Source organism: Nelusetta ayraudi, unplaced genomic scaffold (assembly GCF_046127955.1).
Source record: "Nelusetta ayraudi isolate G7.1 ecotype Tasmania unplaced genomic scaffold, CSIRO-AGI_Nayr_v1 ptg000016l, whole genome shotgun sequence".
Lineage (NCBI taxonomy): Eukaryota > Metazoa > Chordata > Actinopteri > Tetraodontiformes > Monacanthidae > Nelusetta > Nelusetta ayraudi.
This window is the reverse complement of record NW_027466066.1, coordinates 7,753,626-7,774,819: the sequence shown is the minus strand read 5'-3', so window position 1 is coordinate 7,774,819 and position 21,194 is coordinate 7,753,626. Positions and strand designations below refer to the sequence as shown.

Genomic DNA, 21,194 nt, shown 5'->3' with positions numbered 1-21,194 from the left:
ACAGATAATCTGTTTTTCCACACTGAGATGATATTTTCTTCTCTGTGTGTGTGTATATGTGTGTGTGTGCGCGTGTGTGTGTGTGTGTGTGTGTGTGAGAGAGGCATAAATTGAGATGCATCAGTCTCAGCAGTCAACATTGCAACAGAAAAACCCTGCTGGTGGTGCAGCAGTGCAGCAGGTCTGATGTGAGGCTCAGTTAGCGGGCGGAAATTTTGGCGTGTGCTTAAGAAAAATAAAGTATTTGTATTGTATTATTGTTATTATGCAGATTTAGTCATTTTCTTATTGATTAGAGCTCATGAGCTCACAAACAATTAGCAATGAGGATGTGAATTTTAATCAAATGCAACTGAAAGCCTCGGCCTTTTGTAGGGAAAGCAGGGAAACTTATTTGCAAGCGTCTCATCTGTTCTGTTTCCAGGGTCAAGCTCTGTGGCCACATTGCAACCAGATTAAAAAAACATGAACTGGCTAAAATCAAGCATTTTGTTCGGTAAAATCGCAATGCTTGGGAATCATCCATCTATATTTATGGCTATTCTGTATTTCTGCGCCTTCTGTCGACATTTCCATCCTGTGCAGCAGCACGAGGTGGAGCCACGCGGCGGCACAAGAGTCACAATGAGCAGATCTTCCTCAGATGGTCAACGCATTTTCACTGTGCAGCTGCACGGTTGTATCACAGATGATTAGATCCGACTGTTTGGAGAAGATAATGCTTCTTAGTCTCCCCCCCTGTGTCTTGACGGATTAGCCAGACTAGATAGTGGGTGGGTGGGCTGGCGAGCGGCAGGTTAAAGTCCAGGTGACAAAATGGTGATGCTTGCGTTCACACGCGCGGCCCCTCCGAGGTCGACTGAGTCACGGTGACACGACATCTGTGCCGGGGAGGCTTGAAAGGTGTCGTGGCAGAAGATGAGGTCCAGCTGGGAGGGGGGGGGGGGGTTATTTCCTCCTCCACGTGCTGCGTTCAACATCTCACAGACAACGTGCATGGAAAGAAACGCTCATAGGAAACTCAACAACAGCCACTTGAACCCCCAGAGTCCAAGATGGCGGCCCAGTCATTTCAATGAAGTTGCTCACCCAGCGCATGCGGCGCAAAAGTTTTTGACTTGCGCCTTAATGGGCGTTTCAGGTCACAGTCGTCTTATCAGCCGTTTTAAAGGCGTTTTTGTGTTGCTGTCTATGGGAAAAATGCTTTTTGGACCCTTTGGATTTTTTTTGCTGCAGTACCTCGAGTGGCCACTGGGAAAAATCGGCGCCACCACATTGCCAGTCCGGTAGCCAGTTATTATAGTACATCTATGGGTACGCCGGGGGGGGGCATTTTTTTCAGTGGTGGACCCGGAACTTTCCCTCAGAAACGTCCTGGACCTCAGCACGAGCCAAGTCCTTCCTTCACCCAGCTAATCCAGGATGTGGGTTAGGGGCTCCTAACCCCACCCCACCCCACCCCACCTTCTGCTCTGCTCCCCTGACACATACAATAGCTAATCCCCACCCTCGCTGTAGGTAGGAGACAGACTGATTGGGGCTCATCCAGCCATTTAAAGACCCACTTTGCAGAATTGGCCTTCACTCTGCAGGGACTAAGAGGCTCTGCGGTGCAGAGGCAGGGGGCGCCAGCACGTCCTTCCCTCCATATGGCGGAACCGCTGAAATGATTCACCCTCACGAGCGCCGTCACCAGGGCAGGCGGAGCCGGATGCACATTTGGATCTTTACGCGGACTCGCTCTGTTTTTTTTTTTTTTTTTCTCTCCCCCCGACCCGGCAGCCAGTTGCTAAATCTCACAGCGTTTGCCGCGTGCAGGCACAACAGATGCGCCCGAGCGCGTGACTGCGACTGCCTGCCAAAGCAGACTTGTCACACATGCGCCCCGCGTGCCGCAGGTAGCGGCGGGAAGTGATGAGGATGCGTGGACGCGATATCCTCCCCCCCCCCTCCACACCCCCCGCTCCAACTGACTCGAGAGGCGGAGGATGAGTGACGGATCAGCCGCTCCCCAGAGGAGCCCCTCCCCTACCCATTGTCTGCCCGCTCTGCAATCAGAGATCCGCTAATCCGCTCCGTCTGTCTCCGTGAGCCCCCTCACCACACATTTCATTAGACACATGCAAAGTATCTGTACAGATCCAGCTTATCGACTCAGCAAAGCCGGGGGAGCTGGTGCTCACACGCACGCAGACGTGCGCGCGACGCTACGGCTGCTACAGTCAGAAAAGAAAGTGTCAGCTGCTTGAGGGTAGGGCCGGCCGTATCGATCTAAATATTGCCAGTATCGGTACTAAGGTAAGTATCAGTTGGTATCGGATTGATACCTTTGTTGTAGTCCCTCTTCTACACGACCTGCAAAGACTCCAACTTCCTCACAGCTTCTCTCAAAGTCCTAAATTTTGTTACCACTGCACTGCGAGGTTGGAGACCTCCTCATCACTGTTGATGGCTGTTCCATTAGACCGGCCTCTTGAGGTCCGCAAGTTGGGCGTCATCCTGGACCCCACCGTCTCCTTCCAGTCCCACATCAAGTCCATCACCAAGTCTGCTTTTCCACGGTATCGCACGCCAAGGCAGCGGCAACTTTCAGAGAGTGGCAAAAAGGGGGAGGGGCTTTCAGGTGCGAGGCGGGAAGTCTTGGTCTGACTCAGCTGTAATTGGAATTAGCGTTAGCGTCTGTCGCTCCTGCTCGGAGGAGCACTGCGAGGCCTGCATCCTGTCAGGCCTCCTCCTCCTCCACGTCCTCCGGCGCCGCAGCTGTCTGTTGAAATTAGCCGTCCTCGGCCGGGCCATTGTTGCTAATGTGTCGCTCACCTGGCGGCTGTCTGCAGGCGCGGGGCCCATCTGTCACCGCCGCTGCCGCCGAACTCACCTCCAGCAGCGTGCAGCCATTATTTAGCCGAGACGGGCTGACGGCAGGTCAGGCAAAAATAACTCCAAGTCAACTTTGTCCCCTGAGACTTTTTTTTTTGTGTCAGCCTGCGAGGAGGCAGATGGACGAAGAGTGACTGCGGCGGCGGCGGGTTATCGATCCGGGAAACTGGAGCATTCTTCCTCCTTATTCTGGGAAAAGAAATAAAAAATGAAGGCAGGTCGCTGATTTGAGTCAACCACCAAAACTAGTTCTCAGACTCACTGCGTACTGAGCATTTCTCTGCCCACGTTATGGTTGATGATGAGTTTTTCCGGGCAGATGTGATGACTTGTTTTAAGGGCAATGGAAAAAACAGTTCCTTTTACTTCCCTTTCTATAAACGAGACCTCTCAAGTACAACTGCACCACCGCTTTGCTATTTTAAACAGTTATAAACAAAGTTATTTTTAATTCTACTCTGTTCTGCACGGATGAGATGTTTAAAAAGAATTATAGATTGACTGTAAATTAGTCCCAACTTCGACCTCGTCTTGGCATGAAATTGAGGAAAAAGAATCAAACATTTGCAAGACAAAGACTCATTGGGTTCAGAATCATATCAGAAATGCAAAATTATTTGTTCTTTTAAGTGTTTTAGGATGAGCAAAAACTCCAATTCTCCACGGGGGGATTCAACTCTCTAAACATTAAACTTATTGCACACACGCGCCCCGGGGTTGATAGTAAGCACTCAGAGTAAGCCAATCATTTTCACACAAATCCAGAAACAAAACAAAATGACAAAACAGTTTATGCCGTGTCGCTGTGCGTGTGCGTGTGTGTGTGTGTGTGTGCGTGTGCGTGTGTGACTTCCTCATCAGGCAGAGATCATTTGTCAGAGAATAATTTCCTCTTTTGGCAATCAAGCGTGCCGAGTGCCAGCAAGATGATGTTGGGCAATTACACAGGAACATCAGCTGTGTCTCACTGTGAGAGGAGGCGGGGGGGAGGGAGGAACTGCAGTCGGAGGAAAGGCTCGAGTTTCGGGCGTCGGTGGCCAAGTTGCAGATGAGTGTGTTTGGTTCGCACAAAGCTAATTTAATAGCTGGTCCTTGGCAGACATGCACATAGACACTCGGGCGTGCGCACACACACACACGCACACACACACACACACACACACACTCTCTGAGCCACTAACTCCAGGCCTGCAGGTCAAAACTGATCTACCCTGTCAATTTATGAAGCCCGTGAGAAGTTAAAATTAAAGTCTGTGCTGTATTTTTAAATGAACATTGACCATAAACTACACCTCCCATGATGACGATGACAATTTCTTTTTCTTTTTTTTATCAATAAGTGGAGTTGAGAAATGCTCCAAAGTAATTCAGACATGTGCATGATGGAGGAATTACTGCGGAAAGAAGGAAATTATTACAAGTTTAGAACAAAGTTTAAAACCTATAGAAACCATACATTTGATATGAACAGCCTCGACCTAAACATATACATTTTTTCTTTCTCTAATTCCAGATGTGACATTTGCAGCCAAAGGATACTTCGACGCCCTGGTCAGAATGGGCGAACTGGCCAGTGAGAGTCAAGGATCCAAAGATTTGGGTAAGTCTTTTTGACTGGTTTACTCACTTATTCCATTGTAATCTATAATCTAAACCCGAGAAGAGGCTGCAGCAGCAGCAGCAGCAGCAGCAGCAGCAGAAGCAGCAGCAGTAGCAGCAGCAGCAGTAGAAGCAGCAGTAGCATGAGACTGTGTCGCATAGCAAATCACTTTCCAATTTGCACCGCCCTCCTCTCCAGTACTCCTCCCCCCCCCCCCCCCCCCGCACCCCCCCCCCCCATCCTCAAAATGAGGAACATCATCTGCCAAAGGAAAAGTTAACGACGATGATTGCCCCCAGTCTGCGGCGCGCACAGCCAGGTGGGAGCTGATCGGCATTCATTGACAGCAACAACAACAACCATTCCGACAGATGACGGATTTGCCGCTTTCATTTCTTTTTTGTCGACGACTGATTGTTGTTTGCCAGATGGACGCATTTCCTGCGTGATTTGGGGCTTTTGTTCTGGAGGAACGTTCATCTCTTTTGCAACAGTGTGCACTCCCTCGAGACTGGGAGGTCCTGGGTTTGATTCCTGGGCCAGGTCAAACCAAAAATGCAGCCTGTAGGGGGCGCTCCTTCAGGATCCACCCTGTGCCCGAACCTGGATAAATGCAGGGTTTTCGGTCCGGAAGGGTTGATTTGATTTTGTTATTTTGTGGGGCTGTGCATCCATAGAAGGGGTGTTGCATCCAAACGAGTACTGTGTGTGTGTGTGTGTGTGTGTGTGTGTGTGTGTGTGTGTGTGTGTGTGTGTGTGTGTGTGTGTGTGTGTGTGTGTGTGTGTGTGTGTGTGTGTGTGTGTGTGTGTGTGTGTGTGTGTGTGTGTTGCGTGCTCTAGATACATCACAAGCGTTAGAGGTCAGCTGGAGAGCCAGTGCTCGGTTCCCTCTGTAAAGTGTTTCCTAGGTGATCAGCGTCGGCCGCTGCGGGGGAAAATCAAGCGCTTGTTTGAAGAGGATACCTCCTCCACCCTCCACCACCACCACCGCTATCCACCGCCCTCCACCTCCACCACCACCCTCCACCTCCACCACGGCTGCATGGATTCCACTGTTCCGACTGCTTGATCTGTAAAGACGTCAGCTGCCGATGCGACGGAGATCCAGTTTTTTGGAGTTTCTCCAGCTGCGGCCGACGGGGATTGAACATGAAAGTGATCTCGGGATGTTTTATTCAGGACGCACGCCTTCGCTCGGCGTCTCTCGGCTTCTGTCGGCTTTTCCCATTGATAGTGAAGTTTACACACTGTGGAGCGAGCGCGGCCATGCCGTCCTCGGCTACACTTTGCTCCCAAAAAAAAACAACCCAAAAAACATGGCCAGCTGTAACTTGGTGCTTCAATGTGACCCTGAATTTGTTCTTGTTTGTTGATTCTTTGATTGGGTTTTCCAATAAACTCTATAGATGGCCAGACAAGGGCGGAGACGGGATCGATTCTGAGCTCTGGCCAAGTTGTCCCGTACATGACACCTGTGCCGTGTTCAGTGGACCACGTGTTCAATCAGCTACTGTGTGAACACTAGAAAACCCAGCACAGAGTACATGAATTGTGTAACTTTTTTTCTCTTCCGTAAGAGCACCGAAAAGAAACGTAAAGTTGTCGAGCGAGTTGTTAAATTCTCCTTCACTTTTTCTCAACACTGGTTTTTTTAAAAATATTGGACGTTAAGCTGCTGTGACATTTTGCGATTGGCCAAAGTCAAAGACACATGTCTATATCAAGACTCCAGTCCTTATCTAATTACCACAAATTGATGATTGTGCCACCTAGTGGGCTGGGGTCTGAATTGCAGGGTGTCCAGACAACTTCCACTGAACTGGGAGTGTTTTCACTGACCTGTCCCCCCCCCCGCCCCCCAGTGACATCACAAAGGGCCGATTTGCACAATTGTTTAAACACGCAGTTCAGCATGATAGATTTTTGAGGAGTTCCAAAAGTTGTGTCAACTTGGAGTCGTGTAAAACTTGTTACCAGACGTATTTGGGATATGAACGACCTCATTTGAAAAAAACAAAAAAAGCACAGCAGCGCATCGCACATAGTTCCACATCAAAAGCCGAACCTGAGGGGAAGCTCTGCAGGCATCTGGATCCGTCTGATGACTCATCCGTCTCGCCATCATCTGTTTCACATCTGGGTTTAGCTCGACGGACACGAGCGAAGACACGCTGCACAGCTGTGATGTTTGCAATGTGGCCAGCGAACGCTACCCTCCCATTGTTGCGCAACTCCAGTACGAGCCACCAGTAGCCCCCCAATCCCACCCACCGACACCACCCTGCCTGCTGCTGCTACCGCTGCTCTTTCCAAGGAAAATGATTGATGTTTTTTTTTTTCCAGCCACCTGCTCGTGACTTTTTTTTTTTTTTCCTTTTCTGAGGTCCCCACCCGTGAGGGTCGGTTCCACTGCCCTGACCTCCTGTCAAACCATGTGTTTCCTGTTTATTGGGCGGCGGCAGAACGCAGAAATATCACTTGTTTGTGGGGCCAGAAATGGCTGGACGGACACGGCCGTCCTCCGAGGCTGTGACACAGATCGCGTGGGGTCATGCATGTGGCTGTTAGTTTGGCCACTCTGTGTCTTTTTAGTCTTTTGCATATTCTGTCATTTTTATAGTCTCATGAGCTGTTGCCATGCAGGTAAAAGTGTCGCAGAACGTTTTCCGTCCCGCTGTAGCTGAACGTGCTAATGGCTGTTTACAGCGGCGTCTTAACTACGTGCTGATGGAGATTTAAGTGTAGACGTCGAGACCTAATGTTTATTTAGCGGCGTCGAGCTTTCTCGTCACTCTCTGTTGTGTCAAGCGCTGCTCCTTTGTGTTTCCTCTCAACCAACACATATTTTTCGGCTGATATTGCTGCCTGGATCTCAGACAAAACAAATGGCGGAGGGAACAGCAGGGTCTTTAGGGACAATAAAGGTTGTGCGTCATTGATTTGTGGACAAGCAGAGGACAACATTATCTGTTGAAGAATGCGTCATCGCAAACCTGATTCCCCACTTTTTTATCGCTTCTTGTTTTGTATCATCGACCCAATTGAGCCTATTTTACCCAATTGTATCTTTTAAATTGGATTAAAAACATAACTTTTTTTAGGGTTTGGCTTTCTTCTTGCCTCAAGTTACGTGGCAGGCTATAAAATCTGATCAAATCGGATGAGTCCACAATAAAAATCTGGCTTGGCTCAAACCTGTTGCACTGTTTTGGTCCCTTCTGGCACCGCAGCAGCAGCAGCAGCAGCAGCAGCAGCAGCATCACTTGCGACGGGGCCAAACTGGAATTTCAGAAAACAATATTTCCCACATGTTTTTATTTCCTTTAAATTCAATGTCTGTGTTATTGTTTTGTTTTTTTTTTGCACGCTTGCGCTTTCCGAGGGCGCACGCACGTGACTCCGAGCTCTTGTCGCGCATCTCCGACGTCTCGCTAATTCCATGAAAGCTCGCTAAAAGACGCGCCGCAAACGGCGCCACCTACACACGTCGGAATCAGCAGCTGCACTCGCTCCATCATCACACACACACACACACACACACACACACACACACACACACACACACACACACACAAACATGCACCCCATTTGCCGCACAGAAACACGTGGGAACATCTTGCCTTTAAGAGCAAGGATGGAAATCACCTTGTGAAATACTGCGCCGCTGCTATTTTTATTGCCCACAAATCAAACTGTAATATGAGTGTCCCCCCCCCGCAACCCCCCCACTCCCACCGTTGCAAGCACGCGCGTGTTTATGCCTTTGAAAGCTACATCTGAACGTATGTGTGCGCGTGCTTTTTTTTTTTTTTTTTTTTTTTTTTTTTTTTTTTTTAAATGCTTAAACCCCCCCTGCGTGTTTATACTGTACGAGTGCTCTTTCAAGCCACTTGTGTGTATCTCTGCCTAAAGAGAGCGTCGTCTCTGCTCTCACTCTGCTGCAGCCCCTCCACTCCCACTCACTCCCGCCCACACGTCCTCCTCTGGTCGGGCTAATCATCGCCTGTCACTTTGCCGCCCACGCACGCACGCGCACGCACGCACCTGCCTTCTGCCCTCCCTCCCTCCATTTTTTTTTGCCCCCCGTCTCCCGTCTTCCTCCTCCTCCCTCTCGTCTTCCCTCTTCCTCCAAGTGAGGTCCGCTGCTTTTCCGAGCCTTCTAGGGAGATGTGGGGAAACGGCCGCCGTTGGCCTCTCATCCAAAATGTTTGTTTTGTTTTGCAACGCCCGGGGGCCTGAAAGCCCTGCTGTTTATGACCGAACCTGAAGCCGAAACAGACGTTTTAGTAGGTCTTCAGCCGGAAGCTGCATGGAAAATATAAGCCCGCAGTGCCGCTCATTTAATTTAGGGGGGTCGACCCCCGTCGTGCAAACATTTCCGTCGAGATGACCCCTGGTACTGTTTGGCAAGGGGGACGTCACTGAGCGAAAGCAATAGGAGGGTTTTGTGGAAATGCAAACAAGCGACGTCTGATTTAGTTTTTTCCGTCCCTCCTTCCTCAAACTTATAACTGATTCAGGAGGACCTGCATCTGAGAGAGGCGCACTGCCTCAGACACGGTGTAAAGATCAAGGTATTAGATAAATCTGTCGGGGCTCTAAAGCCAACAGATTAAAGTGTTTTAACTGTTGGGTTTTAAAAGTCCTCAAGTGACACAAGCAAAGCAGCCAGTGAGAAGAAACAGACGCAGGAAAAACATGAGCCAACTCAAACTAGTGTTGAAGTACTCAAGATTTGTCTTGGTCTCAAGACCACTTCTGAAGGGTCTCGGTCTCGGACTGGGTGGACTGGGCGGACTGGGCATTTTTGATCAAATGTCTTGCTTTTATCTCGATCTGGATACTCTCTGGTCTTGCTAATGTCTTGGTCTCAGTTGGTGCGGTCTTGACTACAACACTGCTCCAAACTCCACCACCGCCCTCAACCCTCCACGTCCCCCACTCTTGCTGGTTCTCTGCATGCAAATAGCGGAGTGCCTCGCGACTACACTTGCGTTTCGACTCTATGATCGAGCACGAAGCCAGTATCCATCACAGTTGCGATTATTCAGCATAAGCCTACGGAAAGCCCAGTTTGCTCGCGCGAGGGTTGGAAGTGCACGACGTGCTGGTAGAGAGTTCTGGCAGCGGGCCTGTCACGACTCGCCGGCGAGGTTAGTCGACGCTTCCAGTGTCCTCAGGTGAAGTGAAGTGAAGTGGAGAGGAGAGGAGAGCCGCAGCTCCAGCCGCGCGTTCCACTGCCACGTTTGTTATCATTAGCGTTTAAGTCTTCTTCTTATTGTCCTCTGCCCCTCCCTCCCCCCACCTCCCGCTCCCCCAGTCCGTTGCTCCGCCCTCCCCTCAGTCTGTTTAAAAGGAAGTCGAGCAGGACCGTGAAGGAGCTCGCAGGAAATCTAACATCTCCATTCATTTTAATTACACAAATGTATGATTCAGCACACCTGACCTGCCTTTTGGGAAATTACATGCGTCAGCGGTGGAGGTGGGGAAAGGAGGGGGTTGGGGGGAGCAGATTGAATGGCTGCATTCGACCGCAGTGGATTGGGGATGAGGGAGGGGGTGGGGGGTAGAATAAAAAACCCATAGCTCACCGAGTAATTACCTGATGTAAGAAGGTCTCTGGCGGGTAAAACGAGGCTGCAGACTGATGTAGCATAATTGTCTTTTTTAGGTTAATGGATCGGGGACTTGAGGTGTGAAATATCAGAGAGATATCGGCGGCCGTTCCGGAGGCTGAAGCGGTGTAGGTACAATAATCTGTCTGGGGTCTTACGGCAACTCTATTAGGACAAAGTCGAATAGATAGATAGATAGATAGATAGATAGATAGATAGATAGATATCATATTATACATATTATACCTGTATATTATAGATAGGTAGGTAGAATATGATTATATGCATCCATCCATCCATCGTACGCTCGTTCTTCTGTTTGTTCTTCTTCTTCTGTTCGACCACGATGTAGTTTGTCCTAATAGAGTTGCCTTATGTGACGTCGTCAGCAGTAGCCGGACCCCCAGACAGATCTCGTAGCCTTACAGACACCACTTAGCCAATGACAGTTTGCCACATCATTGATATCGGCAGAACTTGCGGACCCCGGACAGATCTGGTCGCCCGGACAGATTTTGTACCTACAGTGGCTCCCTGCAAGTGGAGCGAGGCTTTTTCCAATGGGCGGCCACGGGCGAGCGCACCCTAAACAAACGTCTCCCCCTCCTTTTTTTTTTTCTGTCCGTGCACTTCCACTCCGCCGCCCCTCTTCCTCCTCCCACTCCTCCTCCTCCACTACCTGCCCCTGTTTAAATGAGAGCAGCCGAGCTCTTTTCTTAGCTCCGTGTCACCATCCCAGGGGCTCCCTGCCTTCCCCTGCTCTATTTCCAAGGCCCGCGCTGCATGATGGGAAGCCGTTAGTGGACCCCCACCACCACCACCCCCCACACCCACTCGCCCTCTACGTCACGTCGCCCTTCACCCTTTAAAGGCAACACGGCGGGCTGTTGGCACAGTTGCTTCCATGATGATGATGATGATGATGATGATGACGGTAAATCCAGTTTTTTTTGGCTGCAAACGATTTTGATACGCGAGAAGCAGAATGTCTCTCTCTCTCCCCTATCATGATGACGCAAGAGCCGCTGAACTGTTTGCAAGTTCATAGACTTGAACTCGGCTTGAACTCGATTGCCCCCAATACTCTCCACAGTAGCTTTTCCTTTTTTGTTCCTACCCAAACGCCACTTAAAATTCTAATTATGTCTCTATGCCTGCAGTTGTTGTTGTCGTTTTTCTTTTTTTCCTGGAAAACACAAACTCTTCCCATGTTTGAACGCTCATGTCGATGCCGGATTGGATCGAATGACCTGCACGATTTTTCCTTCCACTCCACTGCTGTCCTGAAATGCTTGAGCCTCCGCAGGTAGCAGCATGACTCGGCACTTTTTTCCCCTCTTTCTTTTTCTTCTCCTTACCTTGGCGTCTCCACTTAAGTGCCAAAGGCCCTGTTACAAAGCTTGGGAGGAAAAGCACCGTTGCCGTTGAGGCTTAGACAACACTTCATTTTCTGCTACGTCGGGGTATCACATTCTCCGCCAGTCTCGGGGGATTTTTTTTTGCTTCTCATGTTTGCCTCGCTGCTAGCTGTTGCTCTCCCCCCGTCTGCCTAATTCGCCCTAAAACCAAATCTGTTCCTCTTTCATGTCGGGCTTCTTTCACTCTGCGATCTGCTTGATTCTCTGAAAAGTTTTCTGCTGAAGATAAAATACACGCCACGCATCTTTGAAAGGAATCCACATTCAAACAATCCTCAGTGAGGCCAACTGTCCCCGCTCCCTATTCCTCTCACATCACAGCCGTTCCGCCTTTCTTTCTTTCTTTCTTTCTTTCTTCCTTTTTTACACCCTTCACGTGTTTCAGAAGATTCCCAAAATCTGCCTAAGCCCCATAAATTCTCAACCGGCGCCACGGGCAACGAGGGAGAGCAGATTAGTAATGAGGGAGGGATTTTTGGGCTGTAGCAATTAAGTTTCTTTCAGGAGGCCTTTTGTTTTCAGTTGTTTTTTGTTTTTTTCCTCTGCTGCTGCATCCAGGTGCGTCGAGTTCTCAGCCCCTTGATTTCTGTTTTCTGACTGATATTAAAATGTGCTCATAAGGGGCCCTTGTTTATCGAATGAGTGCGGGTGCAGGTGTGAAAATCTGCTTCATCAAACTCATCAGGCGTGCACGTGCATCTGATTCCGGCATCCGTGCAGATAAGCAGCCGTTGATTCATGTAGCGGCTGAAAACCTGTTTACGAGCTTCCGAGGCTTCACTACACAGGAGGAACGTGAAGTGGCAAAGAAGAGAACCTTCCCTCAGAGCGGAAATGGAACAAGAAGACAGGAACAGGAACAGGGGGTCAAATAGGAAATCAACGCCTCAGCTTGTAGCATCTGAGAGGATGGTGAATCCCCAGCGGATGCTTGAAGAGTTATTTTTGAGGAGATTTGCTGAAGTTCACAGCCGAGCATTAGAATTGGGAAGGAAGGCGATTTAATTGAGTGTTTGACGAGCTCCTGATTGACTGAAATTTTAACCACCAGCTCAAAAAGGAAAAAAAAATCCACTGAGCAACAGATGGAAAAAGCCCTGTTGATATCAGGGGTCAGAGGTCAGGATGGGCAGACTAGTTTGAGACCACAGGAAGGCAACAGGGCCTCAAATAACCGCTGGTCACAAGCACCAGGATGTGTGTGTGTGTATGTGTGTGTGTATATAGTGTTTGTATATAGACTTCACTTGATTAGCCAGTATCAGTAGACTGTCCCAATAAAGTGACCAGTGAGTGTATATATAATGGATCATTATTTTTATCACCAGTACAATTACTTACAATTACTTTATTACTTAGTTATTACTTAGTTTACACACACACACACACACACACACACACACACACGCACACACAGACACACAGCCATCCAGGCGGGACTGACCCCACTTCCTGGCGCCCCCTGTGGACTGCTGATGCTGGCGCTCTATCGGCTCTCTTAAGCGGCGGCACTTTATTGCAGCCGCCGGCCGTCGTCTCACAACTTCTCCCATGGAAACGACCCCGGCATTATCCTGCTTCCATGACAACCCGTAGTGAATTCAGCCTGACCTTCAGCAGTGATTCAGTGTCTCTCTCTCCATCCACCTCCATCCTCCTCCTTCCCTCCATCCCTCCATCTCTCTTCTTCTCTCAATGTTGAAAACTTCCATTTATATATATTTTTGCCTCATATAGTTCATTCCCATCTCCGTGTAGCCCACATTCTTGTTATTGTGCTCCCTTTTTTCCGCTCTACCTGTGTGGGCGTAGCATCGCCTCCGTTACACAAGCAGTCGATTCGGCTCCACCAGCTGATGTCATGCTTGCATACATCGGGGAGCCGTGTGTGTGTGTGTGTGTGTGTGTGTGTGTGTGTGTGTGTGTGTGTGTGTGTGTGTGTGTGTGTGTGTGTGTGTGTGTGTGTGTGTGTGTGTGTGTGTGTGTGTGTGTGTGTGTCTTTGGTTTTTGTGTTTTTTTCCTCCCCCCCTGACTCAGTGGATTTGGGCTCGCAGGCGTGTGGCTGCTCGCGCTCCGCCGCAGGTGCGGATCAAGCGGAGCTCACCTGAACCACAGAGCAGCGATTGTTTCCCTCTCAGCCGGCGGGAGGCGGGGTCGGGGCGGGCCTGGAAATCCTGATTCAACAGTGACGAGACTTTGAGGCTTTGCTCAGCGTGTGTGTGTGTGTGTGTGTGTCTTTGTGTCATACGTGCTCACTCCACCTCACCTCACCCCCACCCTTTGTCACTTCGGGTATCGACCCAGCTGTATCGATGTCGTCTTCGGACCGGCGGCGGCTTCTCCGCAAAAGTCAGCAGCAGGTTTGCTGCCGGACTGCCAAAGATCTTCTGTGCCGAGACATAACCTCCAAATTGCTCCGGCTGTCGCAGCCCCGCAGGCCCCCAGAGTCCAAGATGGCGGCTCATTCATTTCAATGAAGCTGCTCACCCAGCGCATCCGCCGAAAAAGTCTTCGACTTACGCATTAATGGGCCCATAGAGCATACACAGTAGTGCCACTTCCCATCGTGCCTCTGTAACTCACAGGATCTATTTGGCCAATAAGAACGATTCTGGACAACGTCAGTTACAGGTCACAGTCGTCCCGTCAGCCGCTTTAAAGTTTATTTTTGTACTGCGGTCTATGTGGGAAATGCTTTTTGGGCCCATTGGATTTTCTTTCCTGTAGTACCTCGAGTGGCCACTGGGCTCGCAGCCTTATTGCCAGTCCAGTATCCAGTTCTTACAATACATCCATGTAGCGCCCCCTGCCCCCTCCCACTCGCCTCGGCATGGATTCCTGATCGAGTCTCCGCAGCCCGACTGGCCCTGAAGGCTTCAGAAGCCAGTTCACCGTTGTTGATGTTGTTGTGTGTTGTGTGCTACGATATCCAGGTTGCCATGGCAACTATTTGCATCTCCAAAGTGTGAATATTCCCCCCTACCACCGCACACACACACACACACACACACATACATGCGCACTCTCCCTGTGTGTTGGCATGGTATGTCGTGCACTGCTGAACACAGATGACAAGTCGGGTTATTTTGCACATTCATTCATTCTTTACCTTGCTGCCGTCCTCCTCTGCGAGCAGCCCGTCTCCCTGCCAGATTAGTTGTGCGTGTGCACGAGCCCGTGTGTGTGCCTGCGTGTTTCTTCGGAGTGACGGCTGCTCATTTGTTAAGTGAGGCAGCCAGTTGGAGCTGCGGACAGAACGTCTAAGCCTGCTAAGGGCCGCGACCAGGGATGAGTATCTGTAAGCTGCTTAGCAGCTCCTGCTGGGGGGAGACGACAGGACGCTCAGGCTCCGCCCCCGCTCCTCCGAGGCGTGAGATCAGTGGGTCGAGTGTACGTGGTGCGAAATACCTGGCAGCCCCGGGCAGGAGAGGAGTCATGGGTTACTGTGTTTGCCGCTAATGACGTTATTAAAGCTATGAATAAACTCTGCTGCCCTCAGCTTTCTGGTGACTAACACCTCGACAGGTTTGGTGGTAATCAAGCAGTTCTGATGGAGCTCTTTGTTTTTTGTTTTTTTTCAGTTTTCAATTCAATTCAAGTGTTCGCCGAAAGGTTGAACGGAGGAGTTTGGAGCGGATCAAAACATTTGTTTTGAGCGACGAGAAGGGAGATTCGAATAACAAAGTCGTTTTTTGGGGCATTTTGAAATAATAACAGGCTGGTGACTGCACTCACACGGCTGAAATAATAATAATGATACAGCAAATATTTGAAGTGTTTGTTCAGGAAGATGATAAATAGTGCTGCTGCTTGGTGCGCCGCCCCTTTTTTATTATTCCAGAAAGTTATTTTCAACAGATGGCTGAAAAATCTAATTAAAACAGTGTATCAAATGTGACCTCACATGGTTGATGGGTTGTAAAACATGAACAAAAAGCCCAAGTAGACATTTTCTGGGATGCACTTCATTCTTTCCCCCATGCATAATATGTATGTCTGTTTATTTGATGAAGTGTTGGTCCTGTCTACAGCAGTTTGCATTGTTCACGCTGTCTTTTGAAACAGCTCCAAAGCCCCTCGATAGAAACCACTGATGTTGAAACCACTTGATTTTCTTTTTTTTTTTATCATTGCCTACCAAGCATTCCTCTTATTTCAAATATTCAAATTTAACCAAAGTGATTTTCATGCATGAGAAGCACTTGAAATTTCACATATCCGCCGTGTTACAATACGTGCAAATCTACTGGGGATTTTTAAGGTAATGTCTAAATTTAAAAGAATATGTAAGATTTGCACCGTCCATTTCAAACCCAGTATGATGCTGTCAAATTGATGCTTTCACTCAGCAGCCGCCGGTGTTTCTGAGGCGTGAGGTCGATTCCACACCGAGGGGCTTTGGACCCTGAGGAAAAATATGTGTGTGTCTCATTTCTCCACCAGGTCTGTCTCTCTGTCTTTGGCTCAATGTCGCTTTTTGTGTTCCTTTTCTTGACACTGCACTGCACATTCAGAAGAGGCATCCTGTAGGTATATGGACATGTCATACACTCCTACCAGCTGCATGGCCCTCCTCGACTCCTCCCCGGTCACGTTCCGCTTGGATTTCATGTCACTTTTTGTTCATCCATGTATGAAAAAACAAAAAAACAAAACAGTAACGACTCGGCACCTGCAAGCTGTGAGAGCCGAGGTTTCTTCTTTCTAGCCTTCGGTTTATTTGTCCCGTGCTCTGTTATTTTTTTCTGTTGTCCTGTACCAGAAACAAACTCATCGTGTTCTTCGTTGTCCCACTTATATTTTCCCGTGTCTGCATGAGCTTTGCACGCCGGAGGATTCTCCTGTGTGTGTGTGTGTGTGTGTGCGTGTGTGTGTGTGTGTTTTGATTTTATTTTTTTTTTCCTTTTCTGTTCTTGCTCTTCCTTTCCCACGTTTCCACCGTGCCATTGTGCAAAGGAGGCCTTGTGTTGTGTAGCGCTCCTCACGCGTTTCTTCTCTCCCTCTTTGTTTTGGTGCAGGCGATGTGCTGTTCCAGATGGCTGAGGTCCACAGACAGATCCAAGTGCAGCTGGAGGAGATGGTTGGTATTCCTGCACCATCGCCACACCTGTGGCACGGTTTCTTTTTCATACAGAAAAAGTTTGGTTGCATAAAGTTTACAGTGCCCCACTCACTTTTCTTGTTTTCGTGACTTAGTGCAACAATAATACATTTTAATGTGGCGGGGTGAGGCTCTGCAACAAATCTGCCCGGCCGTGACACAGGCCTTCCCTGTGAGCGGTGCACACACACGCACACACTACATATTAATTAAACGAACACGAGGTTGTGTTGCAAGAACAAATGTGCTGAGTGGAGCTAAATCCAATCTGCTAACACAGAAGGTGGAATGAGTTAGTTAAGCATTCTGGGTAATATGTGCTCACGTGTCCTGTGTGTGTGTGTGTGTGTGTGTGTGTGTGTGTGTGTGTGTGTGTGTGTGTGTGTGTGTGTGTGTGTGTGTGTGTGTGTGTGTGTGTGTGTGTGTGTGTGTGTGTGTGATTTCGCTCATAGTTGGAGCTCCTTGTTGTCAACAAAAACAATGGAATCTTTTCTTCTTGGAGTCTCAAATCATTTGGCTGGAGGATGAATCAATCAATCAATCATTTAATCGCTTCATTTGTCCCTCAGCGGCAATTTAAAAGGCATAATGGGCAGCATTAGACAAACATCAGAGAGCACAAAACATTCACAAGTGCTTCAGTTAAAACTTTCTAGTAGCTGTCAATGACAAAGTGCTCTGTGAGTCACAATGAAGCGCTATGTGCATTCAGTCTGTCGAAGGGCTGGACAATGATGTTGAGACGGGCAGGGGTTAGTGTTCAGTAGGACTGCTGTGGGAACACAAGTGGCCAACAACGTGGACAACGCAGCCTGATGGGAGCCACTCGGAACCCAGAATGTATTGTGTGTGAGGGGTCAAGTAGGATCCTGTGAGCAGCGCAGATTGTTTGCTGGTCGCAAAAAGCAGACAAAGCTCTAATAGGGTGTCCAGTATTTTTGGAGCAGACTTTACTGATAATAGTAAGTAAGTGCGTCCGATCTTGCAGGGTGACAGAGTGAAACTAGGAGATGAATGAAAATGTTAGAACGCTCTGAATGAAGGAGTGGTAGTTTGGTAGTAGGACATCTTTATTCACTCCAAACGATCTCAGCTTCCTGAGCAGCTACTGTCTCTGTTAGGGGATTAAAAACGTGATTCCAGTGGAAGGCCACATGCATTTAGAATATTTATTCATGGCCAAGGGGATACAGACCTGCATTTAAAGGAAACCATTTTTTAAAGTGCGCTAAATCTGCAGGCATTTTAGAAGAAGTTGCAAATTGAAAGCTAATATTTTCCTGGAGAAAGAAAAGAACAGTGAGGTATGAGTGTGAGTGTAACACCCTCAGACTGGGAGGCAGATGTGGGGAAGAGCAGCCACTCCACATCCTCTTGCTTCCTGTTCAGGCCAATAAGTCCAATAAAGCGTTCAGCCAATATAGAGGCTGCATACCAAAGCATGTTGTTGCACAGCGATATGTCATCGTCGTATATCACAACCTAAAAGCCGCGTTCAGACTGCCAGGTTCACGTTTTGAACGGGTGATTTTGAGAAAGTTTATTTTGCAGTCAGTCGGACGGACGGGTAAAGACGGCGTCGGTATACAAGTGACTGCGCGGCCGTGGCCGAGCTGCAGCAGCAGGCTTCACAGTGGGTTCACGGGGGTTGGCCTGCTGAAATATTAATCCCGGAGCGAGAGTTAATGAGGGCCGCGTACGTTTCGCTAATTGCCCACCTGTGTTTGACCAGCAACTCCCATCAGGCATTGCTGACCCTGACCGCTGTGCTCTTCCTCCCTGCAGCTGAAATCCTTCCACAACGAGCTGCTGTCCGAGCTGGAGAAGAAGGTGGACCTGGACTCCCGCTACCTGACTGTGAGTGTTGCTCCATATTACATCTGCATGTGTGAACACGGCAGTGAACAGAGAGACAGGAAGCGGACCTGCGTCTCACCAGAGTTGTATCAGTTGTATTTTTCAAGAATATTTTTGATTGGGGGAAAAATAAAAGGGTGCGATTAAAAGGAGTCGTTTATGTCTCCGCACCTGCTGAGAGTCGACTGATTATGCAATAACAGAACCCTGTGTGTGTGTGTGTGTGTGTGTGTGTGTGTGTGTGTGTGTGTGTGTGTGTGTGTGTGTGTGTGTGTGTGTGTGTGTGTGTGTGTGTGTGTGTGTGTGTGTGCACTATGGAGATGGTCTACATGTGTTATCTTTAGAATGAGTGGGCTGCAAGTAGATCAGCGCTGCGCCGCGTTGCCTTTTGGGGGATGGGATGTCGCTGCCGTAATCGTACTTCATTGTTCAAAAAGAAGCCACGATGCAGGCAGTCAGACCACAGCGCGCCATTACAATTCCTCGGCCATTGGTTTTTGTTTTGGGATATTCCTTTAATAAGACACTGAGTGTTTATTTTTATCAAAAGGATGCAGTGCGGCAGTCTGGTGAGATCAGTCAATGGATAAAAGAAATGGAAACATCTGGCTGGGAGTGTTTAGTGAGGCGTCAGTAAGATGGCAGTACCTTTTGTGACATCACAAAGGGCAGGTTTTCGAGAACTGCATTGTCTAAGCACACATTTTCCCTAGAAAATAATGCGCAGGAGCGATTAACATTTTGTTTTAAACATTTTAATTTGATTAACACAAAATACATACTGGCAAGATTAGAATTGCGTTAGATGGAACCTCCAGATGTTGTCAGCACAGGTTCTCAAGGAGAAAGGATTTCCCGCTAAGAACCTCCGACTCGTCTCTGCCGCAAAGAAGTGTTTTTCTTTTCTGTTCTTTTCTTCTCTGTGTGAATTCATACGTAAAAAGGCAGGAAAGGGCTCACGCTCCTCTTATTAGTTCGACACACCGACCGCTTTTCACAGCCGCCTATTCCCGGCGTGTCCCTGAGGTTTTTGCGTCCATTACTTTTAATGAATTTCCCACAGATCTGCCGCCACGATAATGGCAGTCATTTCGCCTCAGACTTTGTGAATTAATCATCCAAATTTTTGACTGAGTTCAGAAGAGAGAGACTTGGAGGAAAGCTCGCCGCTTTTTCCGAGTGTGTGTGTGTGTGTGTGTGTGTGTGTGTGTGTGTGTGTGTGTGTGTGTGTGTGTGTGTGTGTGTGTGTGTGTGTGTGTGTGTGTGTGTGTGTGTGTTCCCAGCACTGCACCTCTCCATCTCTCGCTGTTCACCCTCTGTCTCCGACTCTCCTCCTCTTGTCTGACACAATGGGCCGCTGAGGCTTTGAAAACAGTTTTTCAGTCATTACACAAAGGTCAGAATAGGGGCCTGAAGTGTAAAATGGGGGTAAAAACGAGTGAAGAGGAGGCTGCGGAGGCTGGTTCCAAACTCCCCTTCCTGGCCACCGTGTTCCTAATCAGATCTAATCAAGATAATTAGCTGTCGCCAGTCGCTGCCTGTGATCAAGATCTCCGGCTGCCTGTGGCAGAAGTTAATGGGCCTGTGTTTTTGCCAGGTGGAATGGCGTGTCTAGAACAAAAGATTTGTCTTATTTAGGCAAACAGAAAGCTGAATTATTAACAACAGTGCAGAGGAATTAAAATAAGTGCTGCTTCTTTGCAGGTGATCAAGGATGAGTCATTTGCAGTTATTTAATAAAGGCAGCATCATGCCTTAAAGGTGGGATGTGGAAACCTATCAGTATTTCAAAGGTGTTCCTGACTCAGGAAGTTAACGGAGCGTTAAATTAAAGGTCCTGTATTACGCAGAAGTCACTTTGCTGAAAGGTTTTCCCTCAGTCATGCGCCGCAAGCTTGTCAATAAACTCTCCCGAAATGGGAAAAAAGTTCATCATTTCCCCTCTTTGGCTTGCACCACCATTTAGAAAATGCATGCCACGGCGTGTGGGTCCCTTTGTGATGTCACACAGGGGCACTGATACCTTCTTGGACTCGTGGCCACACCTCCAGCCAAAGCAGGAGGCTGAAAACAGAGGAGCCCATTAGAGTTTGAAAGCGAATTTTCACTGCCAAACTGGATCAATCACACAGTGAATATTTTTAATTACAGGTAAATAGTTTGGCAACGCTGTGTAAAAGCAAATGTGAGTTTTCCAGTCCGGCTCGGCCAGTCCTGACGGGCCTCGCAGCGTCTATCCGAGAGGAAAAGCCAAACACTGCAGGCGTCGCGCTGCCGCTCCGACAACAACAGCTTCTCTCTCAGCTTCTCCTCCAGCCCAACAATACTTGCAGGGATTATAGGCGTCCTCGGCAGGAAATGTGTGTGTGCCGAAGCCTCATTCACGAGCTCTCGTCGCCCTTTTCTTTGTTTTTTTTGCCTCGGCGGAGAGGGAAAGCATAAGCTTTGTCACGTCAGGCGCAGTTACTACAGCAACGGGGAGGACTGGCGAAGCCCAGATACAAAGTTGTTATTCTCCATAAATAAATAATTAAACAAGCAAATTCAATCAATTAATAATAAATATATAAACCCTGGCTGTGAGCGGCTGTGAGCGGTAGCTCGGCACGCTCCACAAATCACACATTAGTGAATTAATTTTTTGGATACTTTCCTTTTGATTGTCCTGTCATATCGCCAAAATACAATAACGTGCATGTCCTCAGTACACCATGACCCAGAATTCT

The 21,194-nt window shown here is 48.6% G+C and overlaps 1 protein-coding gene across 6 annotated transcripts in view; it reads left to right on the top strand.

The window, feature by feature from the left end:
• The window catches only part of LOC142887035 (BAR/IMD domain-containing adapter protein 2-like), a 224,197-nt gene that overhangs the window by 184,510 nt on the left and 18,493 nt on the right, over positions 1–21,194 (top strand). For 5 of the 6 annotated variants that reach the window (XM_076024359.1, XM_076024362.1, XM_076024360.1 and 2 more), the window contains exons 3-5: positions 4,391–4,477; positions 16,529–16,590; positions 18,397–18,468. In XM_076024359.1, the coding sequence (XP_075880474.1) occupies positions 4,391–4,477; positions 16,529–16,590; positions 18,397–18,468 (221 nt within the window). The remainder of the gene's footprint in view (positions 1–4,390; positions 4,478–16,528; positions 16,591–18,396; positions 18,469–21,194) is intronic. The other variant, XM_076024363.1, reaches the window with a different exon arrangement.